Genomic DNA, 21545 nt, shown 5'->3' with positions numbered 1-21545 from the left:
TCAGCTGGACAGCTAGGAAACAATTCACAGCCCTGCTGTGGGCAGGTTGTCAATCACTGTGTGTGAAGTCTGTGCTGTTTTTGTTTCTGTTTTTGTTTTTGTTTTTGTTTTTTTTTTAGTGTGTGTGTGTGTTTTTAGAGTCCACAGTCATTCTCTTATTTCTACTCAAGGATACCATCTTAAAGACATAGTCAAGTTCCTTGACAAATAGCAGGTCAATAGCTGAGGATGTGCCGCCTGGTGTATGGTAGCAGGGAAAGGGCACAGTCCGCTGCCCAGAATTCCAGGCCTAGTGTTTGTTGCAATAGCATGTTCTAAAGAGAGAAAACTTCTGCATGAAAGCGCAGCCTCATGTAGGGGGCAGAGTGCAGACATGAGTTTTGGCCACACCTAGGTTTTTCTTAGGCATATATCATAAATATATATTCCAAATGCAAAGAAGAGCTGAAGTGTTACATACTTCTATAAATAAATAAATATATGTATAATTTATATATTTAAATATATTTTATATAACTATAAAATTGCTTCTGGACATTCTACTTGGAATGTGTGGTAGGTAGTTCAAACTTACCATGCTTGACAGAGCTCTTGATTTCTCCTCCCAAATACTCCCAGTCTTGGGAAATAGCTCGGGCCAAGGACCTTTGGCTTATCCTCAATTCTTCTCATTTATTTTACAGTCAATGTCTAATGCACCAGCTCTGTCTCCATTGTACATTCTGATTTGTTGTCCTCACCACAACTTTGGCGCAAGGAACCATCATCTTGCTTCTGCTATTGGCAGAGTCTCTGAGCTAGATTTTCACTCTCCCTTTGCTGAAACCCCCTGACCCTGGGTCTGTCCTTCCCACGGAAGTGAAATAAGCCTTTAAAACATAAACCAAAACATGTCACACTCTCTTACTCTGAACCCCTCTGAAGGCTTCTACCTGCACTTCAAATACAATTCAATCCTTCTACATGACCCACATGGCCAGGTCCTCCTTGGCATCGTTTCCTACCAGGCTTTCCCTGTGCTCATGCTGTTATAGCCCCACTGGCTTCCTTACTGGTCCTCAGACAGGCTAAACATCATCCTGCCTCAGGGTATTTGCATTTGCTGTTCTCTCCATCTGGAATGCTGATCTTTTGCATGGCCTTTTCCCACATTTCATTCAGATCTCTGCCGAAATGACACCTCCTTGAAGATTTCTGAGTAGCCTCTTTAAGATCTAGTCACTTTCTGTCCTCTTATCCTGCTTTATGTTTTTCCATGATATGTGCCACAAATGGTTGCCTCTCCTAGGCCCCCCACAGTCAAGTAGGTGAAGTTTGGACTCTAACAACTTTGCTTCCTGTGGCTCCTTCTGTCTCTTTTTTTCCCCACTCTTCCCCTGGAAGCAATGTGGTCTGTGAATATTTTTAAGTACCTTCTTTCTGAAGGGCATTGGGGGTAGATACATAGCTGAGCCTACAGGTCCTCAAAGAGTTTAGTGTCTGGCAGGGGTGGGGGCGATAAGGATGAACCCAAATAAATAAAAGGGCTATTACCAGGTTAAGTGTCTTACCCCAGAGGAAATAAGGAACCAGAACTTGAATTTTGGTCCATCTGAGTCTAGCTTTTTCCACTCTGCCATCCACGCCCACTTTCCCTCTGATACTTCCAGATATTTCTAAGTTTGCTCTAAAGCTCTCTTCTCCCCTTCTACAAAGCACCAAATCCTGCACTTCTTGGTGAAGTTATATGTTAGCTGATGATCTGGTCACAGTAGTTCAGTAAGTGAGACAGTAAGTGAGAATGACTATAGATTTGGTTCTCTTAGGTGACGTTTGTGTTGTAACTTGTTCTTCACTGCTGCAACCAGTCTCAGGGAGACATGAGGGAGGGATGATCTCTTTACTTTTGGAGGATACTGTGGAGGAAAGGATACGACCTGGGGTCTGCTTATTTACTTTGAGTCTTTCCATCTTGTCCTGCCTGTCTATGCTTTCAAGGACCAATGCATGAAGTAGGTTGGGCAAAGGTTTTTCTTTAGTACAGTTTCTGAAGGAGAGTGGGCAATTCCATTTTGGCATTTGGGAGGTGGTAAAAGAGGAACCGCACCCTCTCTGTTCTCTCTCTCCCTCTGTATCTGTGTGCACAGTGTATATAGTGGTGATATGAGATCATTTATGGCAGTGTACCTGAGAAATTGCACTCATGTTCATTTTGAGCACGGCCTCCATGGGGAAGAAAGGGAGCTACCTCAGGCAGCCATCATGACTAATGTTGTTGGAAGATTGCTCTTTAAGGCTGAGAACAAGAGGGAAAAGATTGTGAGTGTTCATTCTGTGTTAGATGTATCTCTGTTTCAAGACGAGCGTAGTCTGGCTCCTGTCAGGGCACAAGACACTTGTGAATGTAAAATAGAAAGGACTGGTGGCTTTTTCATCAAAATTCAACCAGTGCTTTTCTTGCTACTTCATCTGAGTCAGATGAGGCTGTTGTGACAAATTGTCATAGAGTGGATGGCATAAACAACAGAAATATATTTCTTGCCGAAGATCAGAGCACAGCATGGTGGGGTTCTGGTGAGGGCCCTCTTCTGGGTTGCAGACTATCAGCTTCTTGTGTGACATCTTATAACGGCTCTAATTCCATTTATGAGGGCTTCACTCTCATGACCTAATGATCTCCCAAAGCTTCTACCTCCAAATGCTTTGGGATTAAGGTTTCAACATATAAATTTAGAGAGGGGAGGACTCAAACGTTCAGTTCACTGCAATCTGTTAAATGGGAGTGACAATAGTGTGCATCTCATAGGATGAAAATGGGATGAAATGTGTCAGCATATGTTAGTGGTTAGAACCTTGCTTCATGCATAAGCATCCTTAGGTCAGTTGGCAAATAATTATATGCCACCTACAGTGTGCTAGGCATTGTTCAAGGAGCTGGGGATAGAGGAGTAAACAAAATACATCTATGCCCTGATGGAGCTCATGGCGGTTAACAATCATGATAACAAAGACAGAGCCAGGATGAAAATCTTGCTGTTGAATCGAGCACCAGAGCCCACTGTCTCCTCCATGACTCCACAGAACCTCTTATTCATTGAGAGAGAGACAAGATGAATGAGAAATTTATGATGTTGTGTGAACCAAGAGCCGGGACCTCAGGAATAAAGCCATAGATGTGTGTCTGGCAGCCATCAACTTGAAGGTGCCAGTTGAAGTCTTTGCATTGGTGATATTGTCCAAGAGCCTAGCATTGAAAAAGAGGAGATCTGAGGACAAAAGTTGTCAATCTTGAGTAAGACTGACATTTCATAAAGGGGAAGACGGAGGAGAAGGTACTAAACTTTTACTATTATACTATTGTTATTATTGCTCTTACTCTCGTGTCTGTCTGGAGGAGTCAACTAACTTAAGGAACCACATTCAATTAAAAAAACTTTGTTGTTGGGCCCCTGGGTGGCTCAGTTGGTTAAGCATCTGACTCTTGATTTTGGCTCAGGTCATGGTTGCATGAACTGTGAGATTGAGCCCCGCATCAGGTTCTGCTCTGACAGAGTGGAGTCTGCTTGGGATTCTCTCTCTCCCTGCCTCTCTCTGCCCCTCCTCCACCCACATTCTCTCTCTCTCAAAATAAATAAATAAACTTAAAATAAATTTGTTGGTAAGGTAATCATAGGACTGACATTCCATCACATTTGTCGTGTTCTATTGGTTAGAAGCAAGTCAAGCTTGTTCTTGACAGAATACCTGCACTCAAGGGGAAGATGATTATACAAGGATGAAGCTTCGTAGGAACCACTCCAGGGTGTGTTCATAAGTTCATAATTTTATTTGGTTGTCTATCTTTTATTACTGAATTTGAGAGTTATTTATACATTCTAGAGGCATGTTTTTAAATTAAATATATAATTTTCTCCCTCCTCCACAATACTTGTTGCCTATCCACTCTGAGCAAAGAGTTGATGTGCAACAAATATTTGAGCAGTGACATGAGAATGATTTTCCATTAGACAAATACATTAGCATTTAATTTTCTAAAATAATTTAGTGTAATGGCCAATTAATTCACCAATTTTGAGCTTTTTATAGATCTAGCAAATCCATTATTATACAGTGTATTTATCATCTGAGTTATTATCCCTTACTTATTAAATGTTGGGGGGGGGGTTCTGTCTCCCAAGTTTTCCATACATTTAAGCGCTCTACCCATTTTTTTCCCTGTAGGCTCCCACACTTTACATCACTAATCATTTTAGATTTTCTGAGGTGGTTTTGATTTCATGTATTCTGATTGGAGGCTTAGAAACAATGATAAGACAATCCATACTTCTAAAATTCTCTTTTCTCAATTTTGTAAATTTCTATTTTGTGGTGGGTTTATTGTACTAATAGTCTCAATTTTTGTCCTGATTGCATCCAAGCCATTTACTATGTGCATTTTCAGTTCATCCTCCCAAGAGGTGAATTATAGCCTCCCTTCTTAACAATTCTGAGTTGGTCATGTAACTTCCTTTGGCCAATTGTTAGAAGAGGCTTGAAAATACACTTGCACATTTTTGTTTCTTTCTTTCTGTCTTTGCCATAGGACATGCCTGGGAAAGCATGTTAGAGGATGGGGCACATGGAGAAGAGCCAAGTTGCCCAGTTGTCTTAGCTCACAGATCAGCAGACCAGAGCCAACTGCCAGATGTGAGGGAGCCAACTGAGATCAGAAGAAATTTCTAGCCACATCCAGCTTAAATCACTGACCCACACACTCGTGAGCTAGACAAATGCTTATTGCTTTAAGCCACTGCATTTTCAGACAGATTGTTGCACAGCATTGCTGTGGCAATGGATAACTGATAATGTGTCCCATAAATCTTGGGAATTTGGAAGCTGCCCCTCCATTTGGCCTCCATGAAACAAAGATTGAATGCTTTCTATTTGCAAAGCATTGTACAAAATGCTCTATTAGGTTATTTTAGTTAATCCTGACAACAATATTACCTAGAAGATAGATAATATTACTCAAATTTTAGTGGCAAGGAAACTTTAGAGGCAAACTTAGGGAAGGTTAAGTGACTTGCCTAATATAGCTAAATGATAGGAAATAAAATGGACAGTTAAACCCTGGAACACTGCTTTTAGAGCCTCTGTGCTTTTACTGTAGATGCTTACTGCTTATGTTACTGGTCCCCTCATCTCATCTTTTCTTCTGTCCACCTCCACCTCCTTCAGGAGAAGACCTTGTGTTCCAGTTTGGGATGCGGAGACCATCTTTATGTTTAGCTGCCCTTAATACTACTTTCTTACAGCTAGTGTAAATGGCCATCTTCCCCATTAGTCTGGAAGTTCTTTTGAGGGTGAAGTATATAAAATACTTACTGTATTTTCTCCTATAGCTACTGTGAAATAAAATTTTTAAAAAGATAATGATCTTATTTAAGTTTGAGAAAATCTAATTATCTCCCAAAAGCAATTTATACTGAAGTAAGACTCTGAGAATATATATATTTATATGTTAAACACACACACACACATTTAAAAATGGCACTGTTATCCCAAATCAATCTAATTGGTGGAATGCACAGCAGAGGTTCCCCCCCCCCCATTTTATTGGACAGATTTAGGCATATGGTGTTTGAATTTGGAGTTTGATGTCTACAAAAATAAAACTCTCCTGTTTCATGTTTTATTATATTAGTATTGTAAACAGGGATTGATATAAAACTGGCATTGAATTTGCAATTAGTTTCTGTATTTAAGAAATGGTTTTGTAACGGTCACTTGCAATGTACTTTAGGTATGCTGCCACCAGGTGGCGGAAGAGCGCCAGGCAGGTATGTACAGTAAGGAATTTACATGTTTTCTGAGGTTCAAGGTAATAGCTTTTTGTTTGAGTTCAAAAATAATTTCAGACCACAGATATTCAACTTAACATAATACATGTCTGTAGCAAAATAGCTAGACTTAAACTCTAAATCAATCTTAAACATCTTTAAAGCAGATATAAATCCCAAGCTACAAATTCACCTACCTAATCTCTCTCCTTTTCAGCATTTTAAATTATTTCCATAATGGGCTGATTCTAACACAAATCTTATATACACACTTTAGTAAAAATGTTAATCTTTATGATTTACTCTGAGTCTTTATTTATTGTCGATCTCTTTCATCATAGCTTATATATCAGGCTTCAAAATTCTTAATAATTTTCTTTTAACAAAAATACCTCTTTGGCTTCCACTTCCTCTAAGAAGACAGAGGCTTATCTTTTCAGTATGATCTCAGATCTCCTCCCAAGGAAGACCCAAAGCATTTCTCCATCAGGATAGCACGAAAAGTGTATTTGCATTTTATGGAGGATTTTTTTCCTTTTTATTTTCTACACTATAGGAATAATTCACTAGAATTTTTCCCCTCTCAAAGCTCCACAGAGCCAGTTTACTGTATTTACCTATTTAACTGCAACATCAATGAATCTCCTTAGTAACTTACTTAGAATCTTACTTGGCAACTTAGAATCTTACTTAGGCTAAGTATCTCCAGAGAAGAGTTCTTAAAGAAATAAAAGTCTTCAAACCATATTGGAAATCTAAGCAAAATGAAGAATAAAAAGTTAATGGACTTCATTATAATTAATAATACTGTATATTTACAAGGAGCAATTTCAATGTAAAGAAAGTATCAACTACTTCAAGCAGCAGTCAGAAGTTCCTACTCTATGGGTCATCAAGCAGGAACTTTGGAACAGATTCTAGAAGGTTTAAGATTATGGATGATAAGTTGAGAATGAGTACACCCCTATACTCTGAGCCACTCCCCTGCTCTGCCCTACAGTGTTTTGTTTCAAGAATAAAGAGGACTGAACGGCTGAGAATCAAGAGTCAGTGCTATGTAGCTGGGGGAGAAAACAAAAAGAAACTAGCAATTCTGTACCTCAGGGTGGTCGGAAAAAAAAAAAGTTGGGGGAAGATCCTCAGCAGCTTTATCCTGAATGCTGCTACACGAGCTGAGAGTCATTCTCCCTGACATTCACCCACTCCTGGAGTGCAGATTTTGAGCAGTGCTAAGCAGTGAGGGTTTGGGTGGGGCTGGTAGGGAAAGATGCTATCTGTTGGGAGGGAGAAACTGAGAGGACAGCACAGCAGAAAGGGGCTGGAGTTGGGAAGAGGGCAAGACAGAGGTTGAGCAGTGATTCTTAGAGACTGGACTTTGCATATTAAGCAGGGCTTTCTGGGTTCCAGAAGGTGAGGACTGAGAGTGAGAAGCAAATGGCAACTAAGCTGTGAATGCAAGCTCCAGGAGAGCTGGCCAGCAACCAGCCTAACTCTGGGAGACAGAGCTGAGGAAGAGAGAAAGAGAGAAATTGAGGCAAAAGAAAATAAAATAGAGAGGGAAGAGAAAGGGATGGGTGGTAAAACTCTCATATGATTTTGAGTCTCACAGAAAACCTATGAAGCCAGTGGGCTGCAGACTGCTAATGGAGGCCCAGAGTTGGAAGTGACTTAAGGTCACACACTGAGTGGCAGAGGTAGCACTCCAAGTTGAGTGACCTGATTTCAAGATGCAGATGAAAGAAGGGAGGGTGCATTTGAAACACTGACACATACCACATGTCCTACCTTTACTTTATAAACAGTAAGTAAATTTTTTACATAACCAGGGCTTAGCTTTTTAAGGGTCAAACCTGAAAAGTTTTAGCCACTATTGAAAAGCATTTCTGAAATGTTTTATATTTGTCCTAACCTTCTTTGAATACTGACTATAATTTACCCTCTGCTTGATATGAGGGATATAATGATGAAAATTGAGTCTATATTTATGTATTTCCAATTGAGAGATACTCCCAGGTTCTAAGGAGACAGGCAGATTTTATTGCTGTCACGCCTAATACGTTTGTGGCTTGAAATAGCTGTATGACAGAATCAGCTGACTCAGCTCCTTCCCTCCCAGTCAGTTCTTCTTGAGTGTTGGCTTCTGGCCCCTGCCTACTCTTCTGATCATGTCATTCTCCTGATTAAAATCTTTTTAATGGCTCTCCACTGATTATAGCCATGGTTTTCAACCCAGCAGCACATTAAAATCACCTGGGGAGCTTTTAAAAGACTCCAAGTGCCCAGATGCCATCATCAATGATTTCAATTCAATTGTTTAGCTATGGGCCCTAGTTTATGGGGATTAACCAAAGTAGCATGGATTTGGGCTTCCCACCAAGATGGAGTAACAGGGATTGGATTCATCCGCACCCTGCTTTCTCCTGAAACAACTAAAAAGCCTGACAATATTTGAAACATTGATTTTGAAGATGTTGGAATGAGGCAGTGAAGGGCCTTGATCCCTGAAAGATGAGAAACAAACATAGTGAGACCTACAGTTGCCCCAGTTTACCACCTTGAGAGAATTCCCAGGCGATGATGCAGGAGGAGGAGTCCAGGGAGCCTGGAAGACTCTTTGAATTGAGAGGCTGGAGATGAGGGTCTAGGGAGACTGAAGTGGCTGCTGTGTTTTGGGCAGAGTATTAGAGCAGAGGAAGTACTGATCAGCACATGCATATGAGGGAACTATCTGATGTCAAATTAAAAAAAAACCTACCTGAAAAGATTAATGGGGATAGTAGACAGAATTCAAATGGGGTGGGTAATAGTTTGCACTATTCAGACTGGGAAATCTGGAAATTCATAGGACATTGTTAGAATATTCAGAAGCATCTTGTCCCATTAATGGAAGTATTAGCCATGGACTAAATAAATGATGCTCTAGGCTTGCTTGACAAATATTCAAAGCAAGACCTGAAAGGATCAGAGTATATTATATCCACGGAGCTTTTCTATGTCCCAGAACAAAGGTCAAGAATATTTACGAGAGTACAAAAATATCCTACACCCAACAAAGTAAAATTAACAATGTCTGGCATGCAATAAAAATTATCAGGCACGCCAAAAAAATTGAGGAGAAAAATAAGTCAACTGAAACCAATCCCAAACTGATAAGAGATATTGGAGTTAGAAGATGAAGGCATTAAAACAGTTATTGTAACTGCATTCCATATGTTCAATATGTTACAGGAAAGATCGAGCATGTTAAATACACATATGAAAAAAGATAAAAAAGACTCATGTCTAACTTCTGGAGATGAAAACTATAATCACTAAGATAAAAATACACTGGGTGTTAATAATAGCAGATTAGATATTACAAGGAGAAAAGATTAGTGAACTTGAAGTCATATAATAGAAACTATCCAAATGAATCACAGAGAGAAAAAATATTGAAGAAAATGAACAGAGCATTGGTGAGCTGTGGTCCAACTTCGAATAGCCTAATATACATATGATTGGAGTTTCCAAAGCAGAGGAGAGACAGAAAATAATATTTTAAGAAATAATGACCATGGTGCAGCAACTATGGAAAACAGTATGGATGGTCTACAAAAATTTAAAAATAGAATTACATATGACCCAGCAATCCAACTTCCAGGTGTATATCCAAAAGAATTACAAACAGGATCTCAAGGAGATATTAGCACACTGATGTTCATTGAGACATTATCCATAATATTCAAGAGGTGGAAGAAACTAAATGTCTGCCAACAGATGAATGCATAAAGAAAATGTGGTATATACATGCAATGGAATATTATTCAGCCTTAAAAAGAAGGAAATCCTGTTATATGCTATAACATGGATGAACTTTGAGGGAATTAAGTCACAAAAAGACAAATACTGCATGATTTTACTTATGTGAGGTTCTCTGATGTAGTAGTCAAACTCTTAGAAACAGAAAATACAATAGTGGTTGCAAGGCATGGGGAGAGAAAGAATAGGGGAATTTTTGTTCAATGGATATAGTCTCAGTTTCACAAGATGAAAATTCTAGAGATCTGTTACACAACAATGTGCATAAACCACTGTACTTATACTCAAAAATGGTTAACATGGCAAATTCTATGTGTTTTTGACTACAGCAAAAATGACTGTGGGGATGGTTGCATAACTGTGAATATACTAAAAATGATCGAATTTTACACTATAAATGAGGAAACTGTATGATATATGGATTACATATCAATAACGCTGTAAAAAGTTCAGGATATTACACAGCAATGAGAGAGAATAAATAGTCCCACAACTATGTGCCGTGTGATATAAACGAAGAAGCTCCATGCGAGAACACACCATACAAAATGAAGCAAACTGAACTCTGCTGTTAAAAGTAAGGAGGGTAGGGGTGCCTGGATGGCTCAGTCAGTTAACTGTCAGACTTCAGCTCAGGTCATGATCTCATGGTTTGTGAGTTCGAGCCCTGCATCAGGCTCTGTGCTGATAGCTCAGAGCCTGGAGCCTGCTTTGGATTCTGTGTCTCCCTCTCTCTCTCTGCCCCTCTTCCCTGCTTGCTCTCTATCTCGGTCTCTCAAAAATAAATAAAAATGTTAAAAAAATTTTTTTAAAAAGTAAGGAGGGTAGTTGCCTTAGGGGACTGTGGGGAAATTAGTGACTAGAAAGGGCCATGAGGGGCCTTTTGGATGCTGGTAATTTTCAAGTTCTTGTTCTGGGTGCTAGTTACATGTGTGTAAATTTTTGGCAAAAATACAATGACATACGGTATATGGATTTTTGTGTGTATGTTATACTTCCATAAAAAACATTTTGAAAACTTGAAGGGAAAAGGAGAAATACAAGAATTTAAGGGGAAACCAAAAAAATTAAAAAGAGAATGACCCCAAAATTTCCAAAGTTAGTGAAAACTATAGACCTCATATCTAAAAGCTCAAAAAAAAAAAAAAAACTTTACACACAAGAAACATGAGAAACAGTACATCAAGATATATCATAATCAAATTTTTCAAAACCAGTAATAAAGAGAACACCATTAAGTGCAGTCAGGGGGAAAAAAAGACAAGTTATATACAGAGGAACAGCAACAACAACAAAACCGAAAAAAGAAAGGATAACAGCAGATGTCTCGTCACAAATAATGCAGGAGAGAGGATGGTGGGTCTACATCTCTAAAATACTGTTACTCTAAAATTCTATATTCAGCAAAAACAGTTCTTTAAAATAAAGGCAAAATAAAGTCTTTCTACCAGCAGTCCCACAGAATAAAAAATGTTAAAGGAAGGTGTTCGGGTAGAAGGAGAATGACAGCAGATGGAAATATAGTTATAAAACAAAGGAATGAAGAGCAGGAATGGCTTTGTGGGTGTGTGACCTGTGAGATTACACAAGAGCCTGTTCTTCCAAGGAGTCTGTGCTTGGCTTAATGTTCTGCTGTCATTGTGTTAAAAGTTTCAACTAAGTTTTGAACAACGGGTCCCCTATTTTCATATTTCACGGGACCCCCAAATTATGAAGAATTAATAATGGTCCTAATGAAGAGAATACTTTGCAGCCCATGAGATGAGAGTGGGGGAAAGGCTGGGATGCTGAGCTTGGCTTAGGTCATAGGTTCAGGCGTGGAATGTGGAAGGCTATAGGAAGCTCCTTTGGAGGAAATTAGGAATGTTTTGATTTTAATCAGAAGAGTGAATGAAATCTGGGTGGGGAAAAAACAACAGTTGTCCACTAAAATAATTTTTTTTACAGTAGACATTTCTAGATAGAACATAATTTTCTTTTTTGTACAGAGGTGGTTCATAAATGGCTATGATCAGAGGGTTTTAGTTCTTCATGAAATTCATTTGTTTGCTGAGTGCTCTCTTCAGGCCCAAATACCTTGTTTAGTTTCTCTCTCTCTCTCTCTCTCTCTCTCTCTCTCTCTCTCTGTGTGTGTGTGTGTGTGTGTGTGTGTGTGTTTTACTAATTCTGACATCAACACTTCAGTAGTGCCTTTTCCATAATATTGACCCCGAGGGACTGCAAGTTTGTAAATTTACTTTGAATTCAAAACAAAAGCTATATTGCTTCCAGTGAAGTTTTAACATTTAAGTGTATTCTACTGTAGTATAATTCAATCTGAGTGTAGAGCAAGGCTCTAAAGTTGAAAGCAGCATAATAGGTGCAGATATGCAAAATATGCTGAAAGGTAGTGGAGCCAATAATGCCAGAATAGCGCATCACCACCCCCCGGGCCATATATGAAAGGGCTAAAAACCACTGGAACGGGGGTATTTATTTGGGAGACGATTATTCCTCTCATGTATGGAAGGGAAAAGGGTGCTTTTTCTAAAACTTGAGCCAAATGAAGGAAGCTTCCAGAGAATTCCTAGAAGAGCTTGCAGTTTAGATGCAGGGAGTAAGAGTAATAGAGCTCATGAGCTTTGTCCGATACGGACCTGATAAAGTCTGAAGCTAGCTGTCCTGAAGTCTTGTGAAGAGCAAGCTGTACTATATATGGGTGTAAGTGAAATATTAAATCCACAGAGAATTTGCAAAGTTTGTTCTACACTTGAATACTCATATCCAGTTATTTAGTTTAAAGCCTTTGGCTTTGATTAAAGTTGTTAACATTTGAAGTGTTTAATAATGTAGCCTCCCTGGTGTGGAAATATGAATATTTTTCTCATTGATTAATGTCTTATAGTGAAGACATAACCTTTTACTTAAAATAATTTGTTTGGAAATGGAATTATAACATTTATCTTCCCCTTACATCGCCTTCAATTTATGAATTTGCTGATTATTCTTCTTGGTTGGGAGTATAAGTTACCATTTGCCTTTACCCAATACATGTACACAGACACAAACACACACACTCATACGATGCAAAAAAGACTTTCAAAGAGTAATTTAATTGCAGTTATAGAAATAAGGGTAGGATAGAAAGGAGTGAGAGTTTATAATGCTGATCATGAAATAAAAACATCAAAGTAAGTAATGAGTCTAAATTTGATACTGATGGGACTATATTTCTATAGCATTTAAAACAAATTAAGTCACCAAAGTAAAGATTTAACACAAAATTAGAATATGAAATTTAAAAAATTCTTAGTATATCTCCAAGTGATTAGATTATTACGAAATTTCCCTGGAAAAGTAGAAATTAAATCAACAACGCTGCAACAAAAACAAAAACAAAACCCAAAACCAAAAAACTGAACAAACAAAAATCTGACAGTCCTAAATAAAAGCATGATGAAAGTATAGTTTCAGCAGCTACTACGCAAGAAGCAAATGATCTTCTAATCAAATTACTGCTGTAAAAATAAGTCAAATGATTTTCAAGAGACACATATGGGTATTGCTACCTGAATTATTTTGATTCTACCCAAAGGTATTTAAAACACAACCACTGGGATAAAGGACCTGAATGTGAGACAGGAAACCATCAAAACCGTAGAGGAGAAAGCAGGAAAAGACCTCTTTGACCTCAGCCGCAGCAATTTCTTACTTGACACATCTCCAAAGGCAAAGGAATTAAAGGCAAAATGAACTATTGGGACCTCATGAAGATAAAAAGCTTCTGCACAGCAAAAGAAACAATCAACAAAACGAAAAGGCAACCAACGGAATGGGAAAAGATATTTGCAAATGACATATCGGACAAAGGGCTAGTATCCAAAATCTATAAAGAGCTCACCAAACTCCACACCCAAAAAACAAATTATCCAGTGAAGAAATGGGCAGAAAACATGAATAGACACTTCTCTAAAGAAGACATCCGGATGGCCAACAGGCACATGAAAAGATGTTCAACGTTGCTCCTCATCAGGGAAATACAAATCAAAACCACACTCAGATATCACCTCATGCCAGTCAGAGTGGCCAAAATGAACAAATCGGGAGACTATAGATGCTGGAGAGGATGTGGAGAAATGGGAACCCTCTTGCACTGTTGGTGGGAATGCAAACTGGTGCAGCCACTCTGGAAAACAGTCTGGAGGTTCCTCAAAAAATTAAAAATAGACCTACCCTGTGACCCAGCAATAGCACTGTTAGGAATTTACCCAAGGGATACAGGAGTACTGATGCATAGGGGCACTTGTACCCCAATGTTTATAGCAGCACTCTCAACAATAGCCAAATTGTGGAAAGAGCCTAAATGTCCATCAACTGATGAATGGATAAAGAAATTGTGGTTTATATACACAATGGAGTACTACGTGGCAATGAGAAAGAATGGAATATGGCCCTTTGTAGCAACGTGGATGGAACTGGAGAGTGTGATGCTAAGTGAAATAAGCCATACAGAGAAAGACAGATACCATATGTTTTCAGTCTTCTGTGGATCCTGAGAAACTTAACAGAAACCCATGGGGGAGGGGAAGGAAAAAAAAAAGAGGTTAGAGTGGGAGAGAGCCAAAGCATAAGAGACTCTTAAAAACTAAGAACAAACTGAGGGTTGATGGGGGGTGGGAGGGTAGGTGATGGGTATTGAAGAGGGCATCTTTTGGGATGAGCACTGGGTGTTGTATGGAAATCAATTTGGCAATAAATTTCATATATTAAAAAAAATTAAAAAAATTAAAAAAACACAACCACTGTAGTTAGATTTTTAAAGCTATTCTTGTACTTCTGAGCAGAGAATTAAAAATGCTCTAAAGCTGAATTTTATTTATTCATTTTTTTGACGGGTACTTTTATCATTATCAATATTGTAGGGTATCATAAGCATGGGTTAGAATTATTTCCTTAGTAAATAATGATAAAGCCAATGGAAAGAAATGAATTGCACGTTCTGCACTGAAATTCACACATTAATACATTTAATTTTTAATTTTAATTTTTTTTTAGAGAGTGAGTGTACACATGAGCAGGGCAGGGGTAGAAGATCAGGGAGAGAGAAACTTAAGCAGGCTCCATGCCCATCACAGAGCCCTATGCAGGGCTTGATCTTACAACCCTTGAGATCATGACCTGAGCTGAAATCAAGAGTTGGACACTTAACCTACTGAGGCGCCCCTACACATTAATAAATTGGGCAGTGTTAAAATTTATTTCATCTAACCAAATCTCTTTAGTAGGTACACAGTGGTAAAATAAGTTAATGTTGTTTTTCATAATTGCAATACTTTTTTTTGTTTAGGAAATGGATTAATTTCATAATTATCCATACATATTTCATGGAGGAAATATGTAGTCCTTTTATCTAACCCCCCCTCCCCCACCATGTAGAGTTGTCGAGGTTATCAACAGCAGTAGGAACTGTTGTGTACACTTGATAATACCTTGTGCAAGGCCTGAGTGACCTTCTGAGTAAAGAAAATTCATGTACTTAAGCACTGTTAACAAGTTTTTAGCTCTCTTAAACAAGCCTTTGGAGAAGACTATAATTCAAGGTAGAGATTTATCCCACTAGCATCTGCAGAGGGAACAATTTGCCTGACAATTGTCTCCGTATATTCATAGAACATGAAAATATCAATACAAAAGTAAAAGTAGTATTAATGATGTTATTAATGATAGTAGCAGACACAGACAAAACAGAGCTATTAATCAAACAGCTTCTGAATAGGAAGCATAGATTAGGTAATAAAAGGAAGAATTATTGGCATCTGCTCAATTCTCTAAGTCTAGACACACATGGGCCTGTAAAACCTTACGTCTTAAAAGTTTCTTTGTGCCTGATTCCCACTACTGAGAATGCTGATATTAAGAAATAGGATTTCCACTACTCTCTCATCCCTATACTTTGGGTGGTGTTGTGACCAAAATCTTCTATAGATTATTCAAAAAACCTTGTTTTTCAAAGGCAATAATGCACTCTGCCAAAAGAAAGATCTTTGGGGTCTTTTTGAAAGATTACAATTTCAAATGTATTTGTAGTTTTCAAATCACAATTTTGTATAGTTTTCATTTTTTCATGGAAATACTTCAAATAAACTTATACTCACTGAGTTACTGTTTTCAAATATCAAGCAAAATACCATGTGGCATTGGAGGCTTAATCGATACGATTCAATGATGCTGAAGGTATTTGTAATTATAGCAGCAGCCAGTCTCCCCTCCCTTTCCTCTCCTCCCCTCCACCAACAGACCTCTGTATCAAAGACAGCCTACCCTTGCACTTTTCTCTTCACTTTATACACAACAATAGCTTTGAAGTCATTTGGTTTCCTTAAAATGAACCACTCATTACAAAGATTCAGGATGTGAATTTCTCTAAAAAGCTGTGCTCTAAATCAAAGTAACTGCACATTCTCTTCAGGCTAGAAAACCACAAATTATGGATACTTAATATAGAATTACTGGGCCCATATATTATATATGTGATTATTTTATATTTGGATGTCTTCCCTCATTATTTGGGATAAATTAAAGTCTTTAATTTGAGACCAAAGCTTTGTAAGCCAGAAGGCACACATTGTGACTTTCTTTCATTTGAAAACCCAACAACCCTGAACCATCAAATGAACTACCCTTGTAGCAGTACCAGTGAGCATAAAAATTTTGTTCTCTGATTTCCAAGTCTAAAGGTGCAGACCAATTTTTGTTTATAATAAAAATATCGATGGAATTAAATGACTTGCGTAGCCTCCTCATCAAGGGATGAACTTGCCCATATAGATGTCGTAAACTTTAAATTCCATCAGCTTAAGGAAAATATACTGGGTTGGTGTCAGATGCAGATGCACTCCAGGCCTAAAGAACTGGCCTCAAGAGCTAAGACACAGTGACTATGTTGTCCAATTCTGATACAATGCTTGTGACAGGCACTTGTCCCCAGATTGAAGTCAGACTGTATTACAGCAAATGTAACCAAAGGGAAAATACTTAGAGACTCTGTATGGGTGGAAAAGGCTATTATTCTGTCCCAGCTTAAGGTTGGCTGGTGTATGGGTGGTGGTGGATCAATCTCTGAGCCCTGACATCAAACCTGGGGCCTCAGAGCACCACTGACCCACAGTCATTGTAGCCATCCTCAAGGGACACAGTGATTGAACAAGGATGCCTAGGCTGCTGGCACTCCCAGCACTGGGAAACGTGTGGTTCAAGCTCACATCTTAAATGTTAGCCCCGGCATTTGGATTTTGAGAGACTTATCAACCTGCTTCAGTGATCCTTGCTACAAAGAAGACATTTTATAATAGAGTTCTATTGGAATCCCTTCTTTTCAATGAGGGATTACTGCTAATGCCAGTTAAGTGAGTGACTCATGTGCTATCTAAGTATTTGTTCTTCAGTGGGGAACAACAGTATTCAGAAGACGATATATAGAGATATTTATCAAGTTGTATCATTATCATTGACTAGAATGTCACTTAATTGGAAACATGTTTGTTTGATCTATGGAAGGTGCCCCTTTAACAAATGGCTAAGAGTAGTCATCAAATGAATATTGGATTCTCAGTGGAGAACTGAAATCTTCTTGATGCAACTAAAATGCAATACAGTTTCTGTTAGTTCCACTGTGTTGCCACACAGACTAAGAACAAAATTAATCAGAGGCTTTTAGTCAGACAATGGGTTTCTTCTGAAATAATGATAGCTTTTGTGAGGGAGTAAGGACAGAAAGCAAAGAGGAGCTGATGGCAAATTGGAAGAAGCAGCCAAGAATTTGTCCATTTAAAGTGATTTTTGGATTAAAGAATAGTTTTTTGTGGATGTTCTAGAAAAGATATTATTTTTAAAACAGACTTTTAAAAGCAAAGAATAATTAGTTACTTAGTTACTACTAATAACGATCATTTAAAATAATTAATGACATGAAATACATGGAGACTGGACTTTTGGAGAGAAAGTGGTATAAAGAGTACAAAAAAACCTCTTTTGAATGATTAGGTATTTATATGCTTTATCTTTCAGTTTATGAGTGTTTTTCTTCAGTTTTAGAATATAAAATTTAAATCTAAGAAATTCTCTAAAAGATTAAATGATTTTTCACTGCCTTTAGCAAAGAAATGTTCACGATGCCAAATATAATGTGAAGGCAGGATAATTACATGTTACCTCTTCATTTCTTTCATTCCTTGATGCCATTAGAAATAAAAGAGCAGTAAAAATGAAATGAGTAAAGTATCAGCATTAAAACTATTTATGCAGACCTAGTTGATCTCTTTGGGCTTGAATACATTTAAAGCAGAAGGCATATCTGCAAATTCTTGATGGATGTCCAAACAGCAACAAAGAAAGAAAAAATTACCCACCTACAACAGGAATTTCATTTACAAAGGGTGAATGAGAAGGTGTCTTTAAGAGACCAACTTACGTTAATAAGTTCAACCTCCCAGATTTTTTTCAACAGGTCCATCGATGTGTAGCCATTAATTAGAAAGGCTTTGGTGTAGTCACCTAGTTCAATGGAATCCAGCCACTCAGCGACAGAAGTGGGATGATAGCCATCATGGCCAATGGGTCTCATCTGTAATTTAAAAAATCACATTAGGATTAGGTTACTTTGTGTTCCGTCAAACAATGGATTTTGCCACTTGGAAATTCATCTGATGTGAAGCAACAGATCTTTTTGGATAAGAAAATAAGGAAAACCAAAATACTTTATGCACAGTTCTAAGTCATTGATAATTTTCACGCTGAATTAGTTTTCAAAACTGCACCCAGAAATTTCTAATGTAGTTGCTATCTCCACTCCCTATTTGAGAAAACAAAATATGTCAAATTTCTGTTATAAACATTATTGACATTCTGTTGGATGGAATTTAAAATCATGTCAGTTGAGCAGTATTAAATTCAATGCTGAAGGCACAAGAAACTGTGCTCCCAAAATGTAGATGATAATTCTCATATGTATAACATCAAAGCATGTGAAAATAATGCATGACTTAAACATCCAAAGGAATTCATGCTTATGCAAGACATGTATCGTAGGTAGTGCAAACACGCTGGAGAAACATACTGCCGTGTGAAGCAGTGAAGAAGAGGCTTTTGGGTGTTTAGAGACCATGTGTTCTGCATAGACTCTACAGTATGTTAGACATGAATAGAGAACTTGCTGGCAGACAGGTTCCTATTTTTTGTCAGCTATATACAGATTTTTTTTTTCTTTAGGAGAACAAAGAAGTGTGACAGCAGCATAATGTTTCTCAGTTTAAATTGGAGTGTGAAAGTAATTTAAGCAAGAGAAACTTCTGGGTTTAAAATTTTGTATGATTATTCTAGTCTTTTGGCTTTTATTTGGAATTTTAGTTGAATTTGTGGTTCTTGGATTTTGAAGTAACTCACTTCTAAGGCTTGGCGTTGCTCTGGATGCCATGCGGTGTATCTAATACTTCAGCTATTATGGACAGGTGGTGCTTCAGCAACCGGATGTGATCCTTCAGTGAAATTCATGATGGGAATAGCAAACTGGGCAAAATACATAGGTTTTCCTCTCCCTTCAGATTCAAGGAGATAAATATTAATGGAAATCTAGATGATTCTGATTTGTTAGCAGAGAAAAGATTAGTCTGGCTGTCAGGGATTCAGATTTTAATCCTAAACATGGTAGGCTTTCTGTCACTATGCAGCATTCTCATTTTGGAGATTCTTCTCACTCTTCCATTTGTTTTTTTTTGGATTCAAGGTGTTCATTAGGGATCAACACCTGTGAAAACGAGGGACGAGAAGCAGAGTTGGGCAGAAGAGGAGACGGATTGTGATGGGTCCTGGCGAAGCCTCTGTGGCAAAGGTCATGTTATTCGAGGTCATGTGCTGGGCAGCCTTTGTGCCCCATCATTCAGCTGGATATGGCTGCCATGGGAGAACCATGACTCTAGCGAGGCTGCTCTCCATAGCAGAGGCAGACCCTGCAGATGCTGACAGCTGGAGGCTGTCTGCTGACCACTCTCCCTGCTGCTGGGCAAGTCCTTCCTTGATGACAGAGCCTGGAGGAGCATTTCCGTGTTTTCCAGAACATTCTGGACCCAGAGTCACCTAAGGTTAACGTTTTGCCACATTTGGTTTCTACCTTTTTCTCTACACCCACTTCCTCATTCACATGCACACAACACACTTTGTTTTAGGTGAACCATTAGAAAGATGTTTTTTCCCCTAACACTATTTGCAGACATCATGAAACTTCACCCCTTGATGCTTCAGTATGCATCTTCCAAGAATAAGGGCATGCTCCTACATAGCCATAGTAGCATCACACTCAAGAAGTTTATCATTGATAAAGTTATATTACCTAATATACAGTCCATATTTAAATTCCCCACATATATGCCAAATAGAACTTGTAGCTTATTTTCCTTCTGGACAAGCTCAATCAAAAGTCAAGGCAATTATATTTTTAAGGATTTCTTCTGCCTTTTTCTCTCTTATTCTTCTGGGATTATGTTTACTCCATCATTTTTAAATTACTTTTTCTCCTTTCCTCTTTCCTATAGTTCCCAATCTATTTTCCATTTTGAGGCTTAAATGTCCTCTCTTGGGAGTTATGGTGTAACTCATCATTTGCATGACAGTCTGAACTGCATCAGGCTTTTTGTATGTCACTTGTACATTGGACTGACCCAGTTTAACTACTCACTGAATGTTTGTTCAGTAACACTTAACACAATGTTTATTATGCAGTAGCTACAAATGTAAATGACAACTCAGGGTTTGTAAAATGAAGTTTAGTGGCAGTTGCAAATAACTGAATGTTGTGTATGTGTAAAATTGAAGATTAGGATCCAAAGCAGAGGCACAAAGTATTAAGTACCTCATATTCTATAGAGTTATAAAAACATTGGGCTAGGGTATTCTCCAGTACTTATTAAGAGGTGGTTGATCCAATGCTACTATGCTGATTACTCACTGCAGCTTAGGAAACTCCCTGACTGTCCCAGTTGACAGAAGGAAATAACTGGAGAAAGGGCAAGAAGCAAGGAAGAGAAGCTCATTGGAGTTGAAATTAGCAGCTTGGCAAAGGTCTTAACTGTTAGCCATCCAGGATCTGATGACCCCAGCAGCAGATACAGGGGATAAACTTAGGAAGCCTTGAATCAGTCTGGGGTGGAGTCAGATGTCCCATACCAGAGAACTCAGTGCGTGCGCACACACACACACACACACACACACATACACACACACACACTACTCCTTTGAGAGAGCAATTACTTGTCATCTGCTACACAGAGGTTGGTTGATGATCAGAGTTGGCCAAAGAGTGGTGGTGGGGATACCAACTAGACCTCTTCAAAGCAAACCCTATTAGTGTAAAAAAAGTTTGTTTTCCCCTCCAATCCCTCCTTCTTGCCCCAGTGGCAGCAAATTTAGAATCAGAAAAGAGTACCAGTCCCTTGGGGTAAGCCTAAACTTGGGAAGGGGAAGGTCAAAGGGAATAAAATTAGAGGCTTAAGTGGATTGGCACTGAGTTTTCAATATTTTACATGACTGGAAAGTTATTGGATATGTCTGAATGACATTAAAAATGACAGAGCAGCTGAACTTGGTTGAAGGTAGGATTGAAAAAAAAATAAATCATATCAGTATCTGACTAAACGCAGACTGCTAAGTAATCTGGTTACTCCCGTGAGGCGAGTTCTCCCTGAGCAACCTAAAGGAGGTGAGAGGGAGGAACGTGTTTGGTGGGAGAATGGGAGATGGGAACAAGGTAGAGAGCAAGAGTGAAGAGAACCTGGAGATGAACATGCTGATGTGTACGGGGGCAGCGTTGATCCAGCCACTGACTTGATAAATATTTAGTCAGTGTCTGTTCTGATGAATGTTGTGGAACAGTACAGAACAAAACAGTCATAGTCTCTCCCTCAGGGAAATTAATAACTC

The 21545-nt window shown here is 38.5% G+C and overlaps 1 protein-coding gene across 14 annotated transcripts in view; it reads right to left on the bottom strand.

The window, feature by feature from the left end:
• The window catches only part of ANKS1B (ankyrin repeat and sterile alpha motif domain containing 1B), a 1073811-nt gene that overhangs the window by 268644 nt on the left and 783622 nt on the right, over positions 1-21545 (bottom strand). For all 14 annotated transcript variants that reach the window (XM_053895881.1, XM_053895874.1, XM_053895876.1 and 11 more), the window contains exon 17: positions 18046-18198. In XM_053895881.1, the coding sequence (XP_053751856.1) occupies positions 18046-18198 (153 nt within the window). The remainder of the gene's footprint in view (positions 1-18045; positions 18199-21545) is intronic.

Source organism: Panthera pardus, unplaced genomic scaffold, assembly GCF_024362965.1.
Source record: "Panthera pardus isolate Hobbes unplaced genomic scaffold, ASM2436296v1 HiC_scaffold_6, whole genome shotgun sequence".
NCBI classification, from domain to species: Eukaryota; Metazoa; Chordata; class Mammalia; order Carnivora; family Felidae; genus Panthera; species Panthera pardus.
This window is presented reverse-complemented; position numbering and strand designations above follow the sequence as displayed.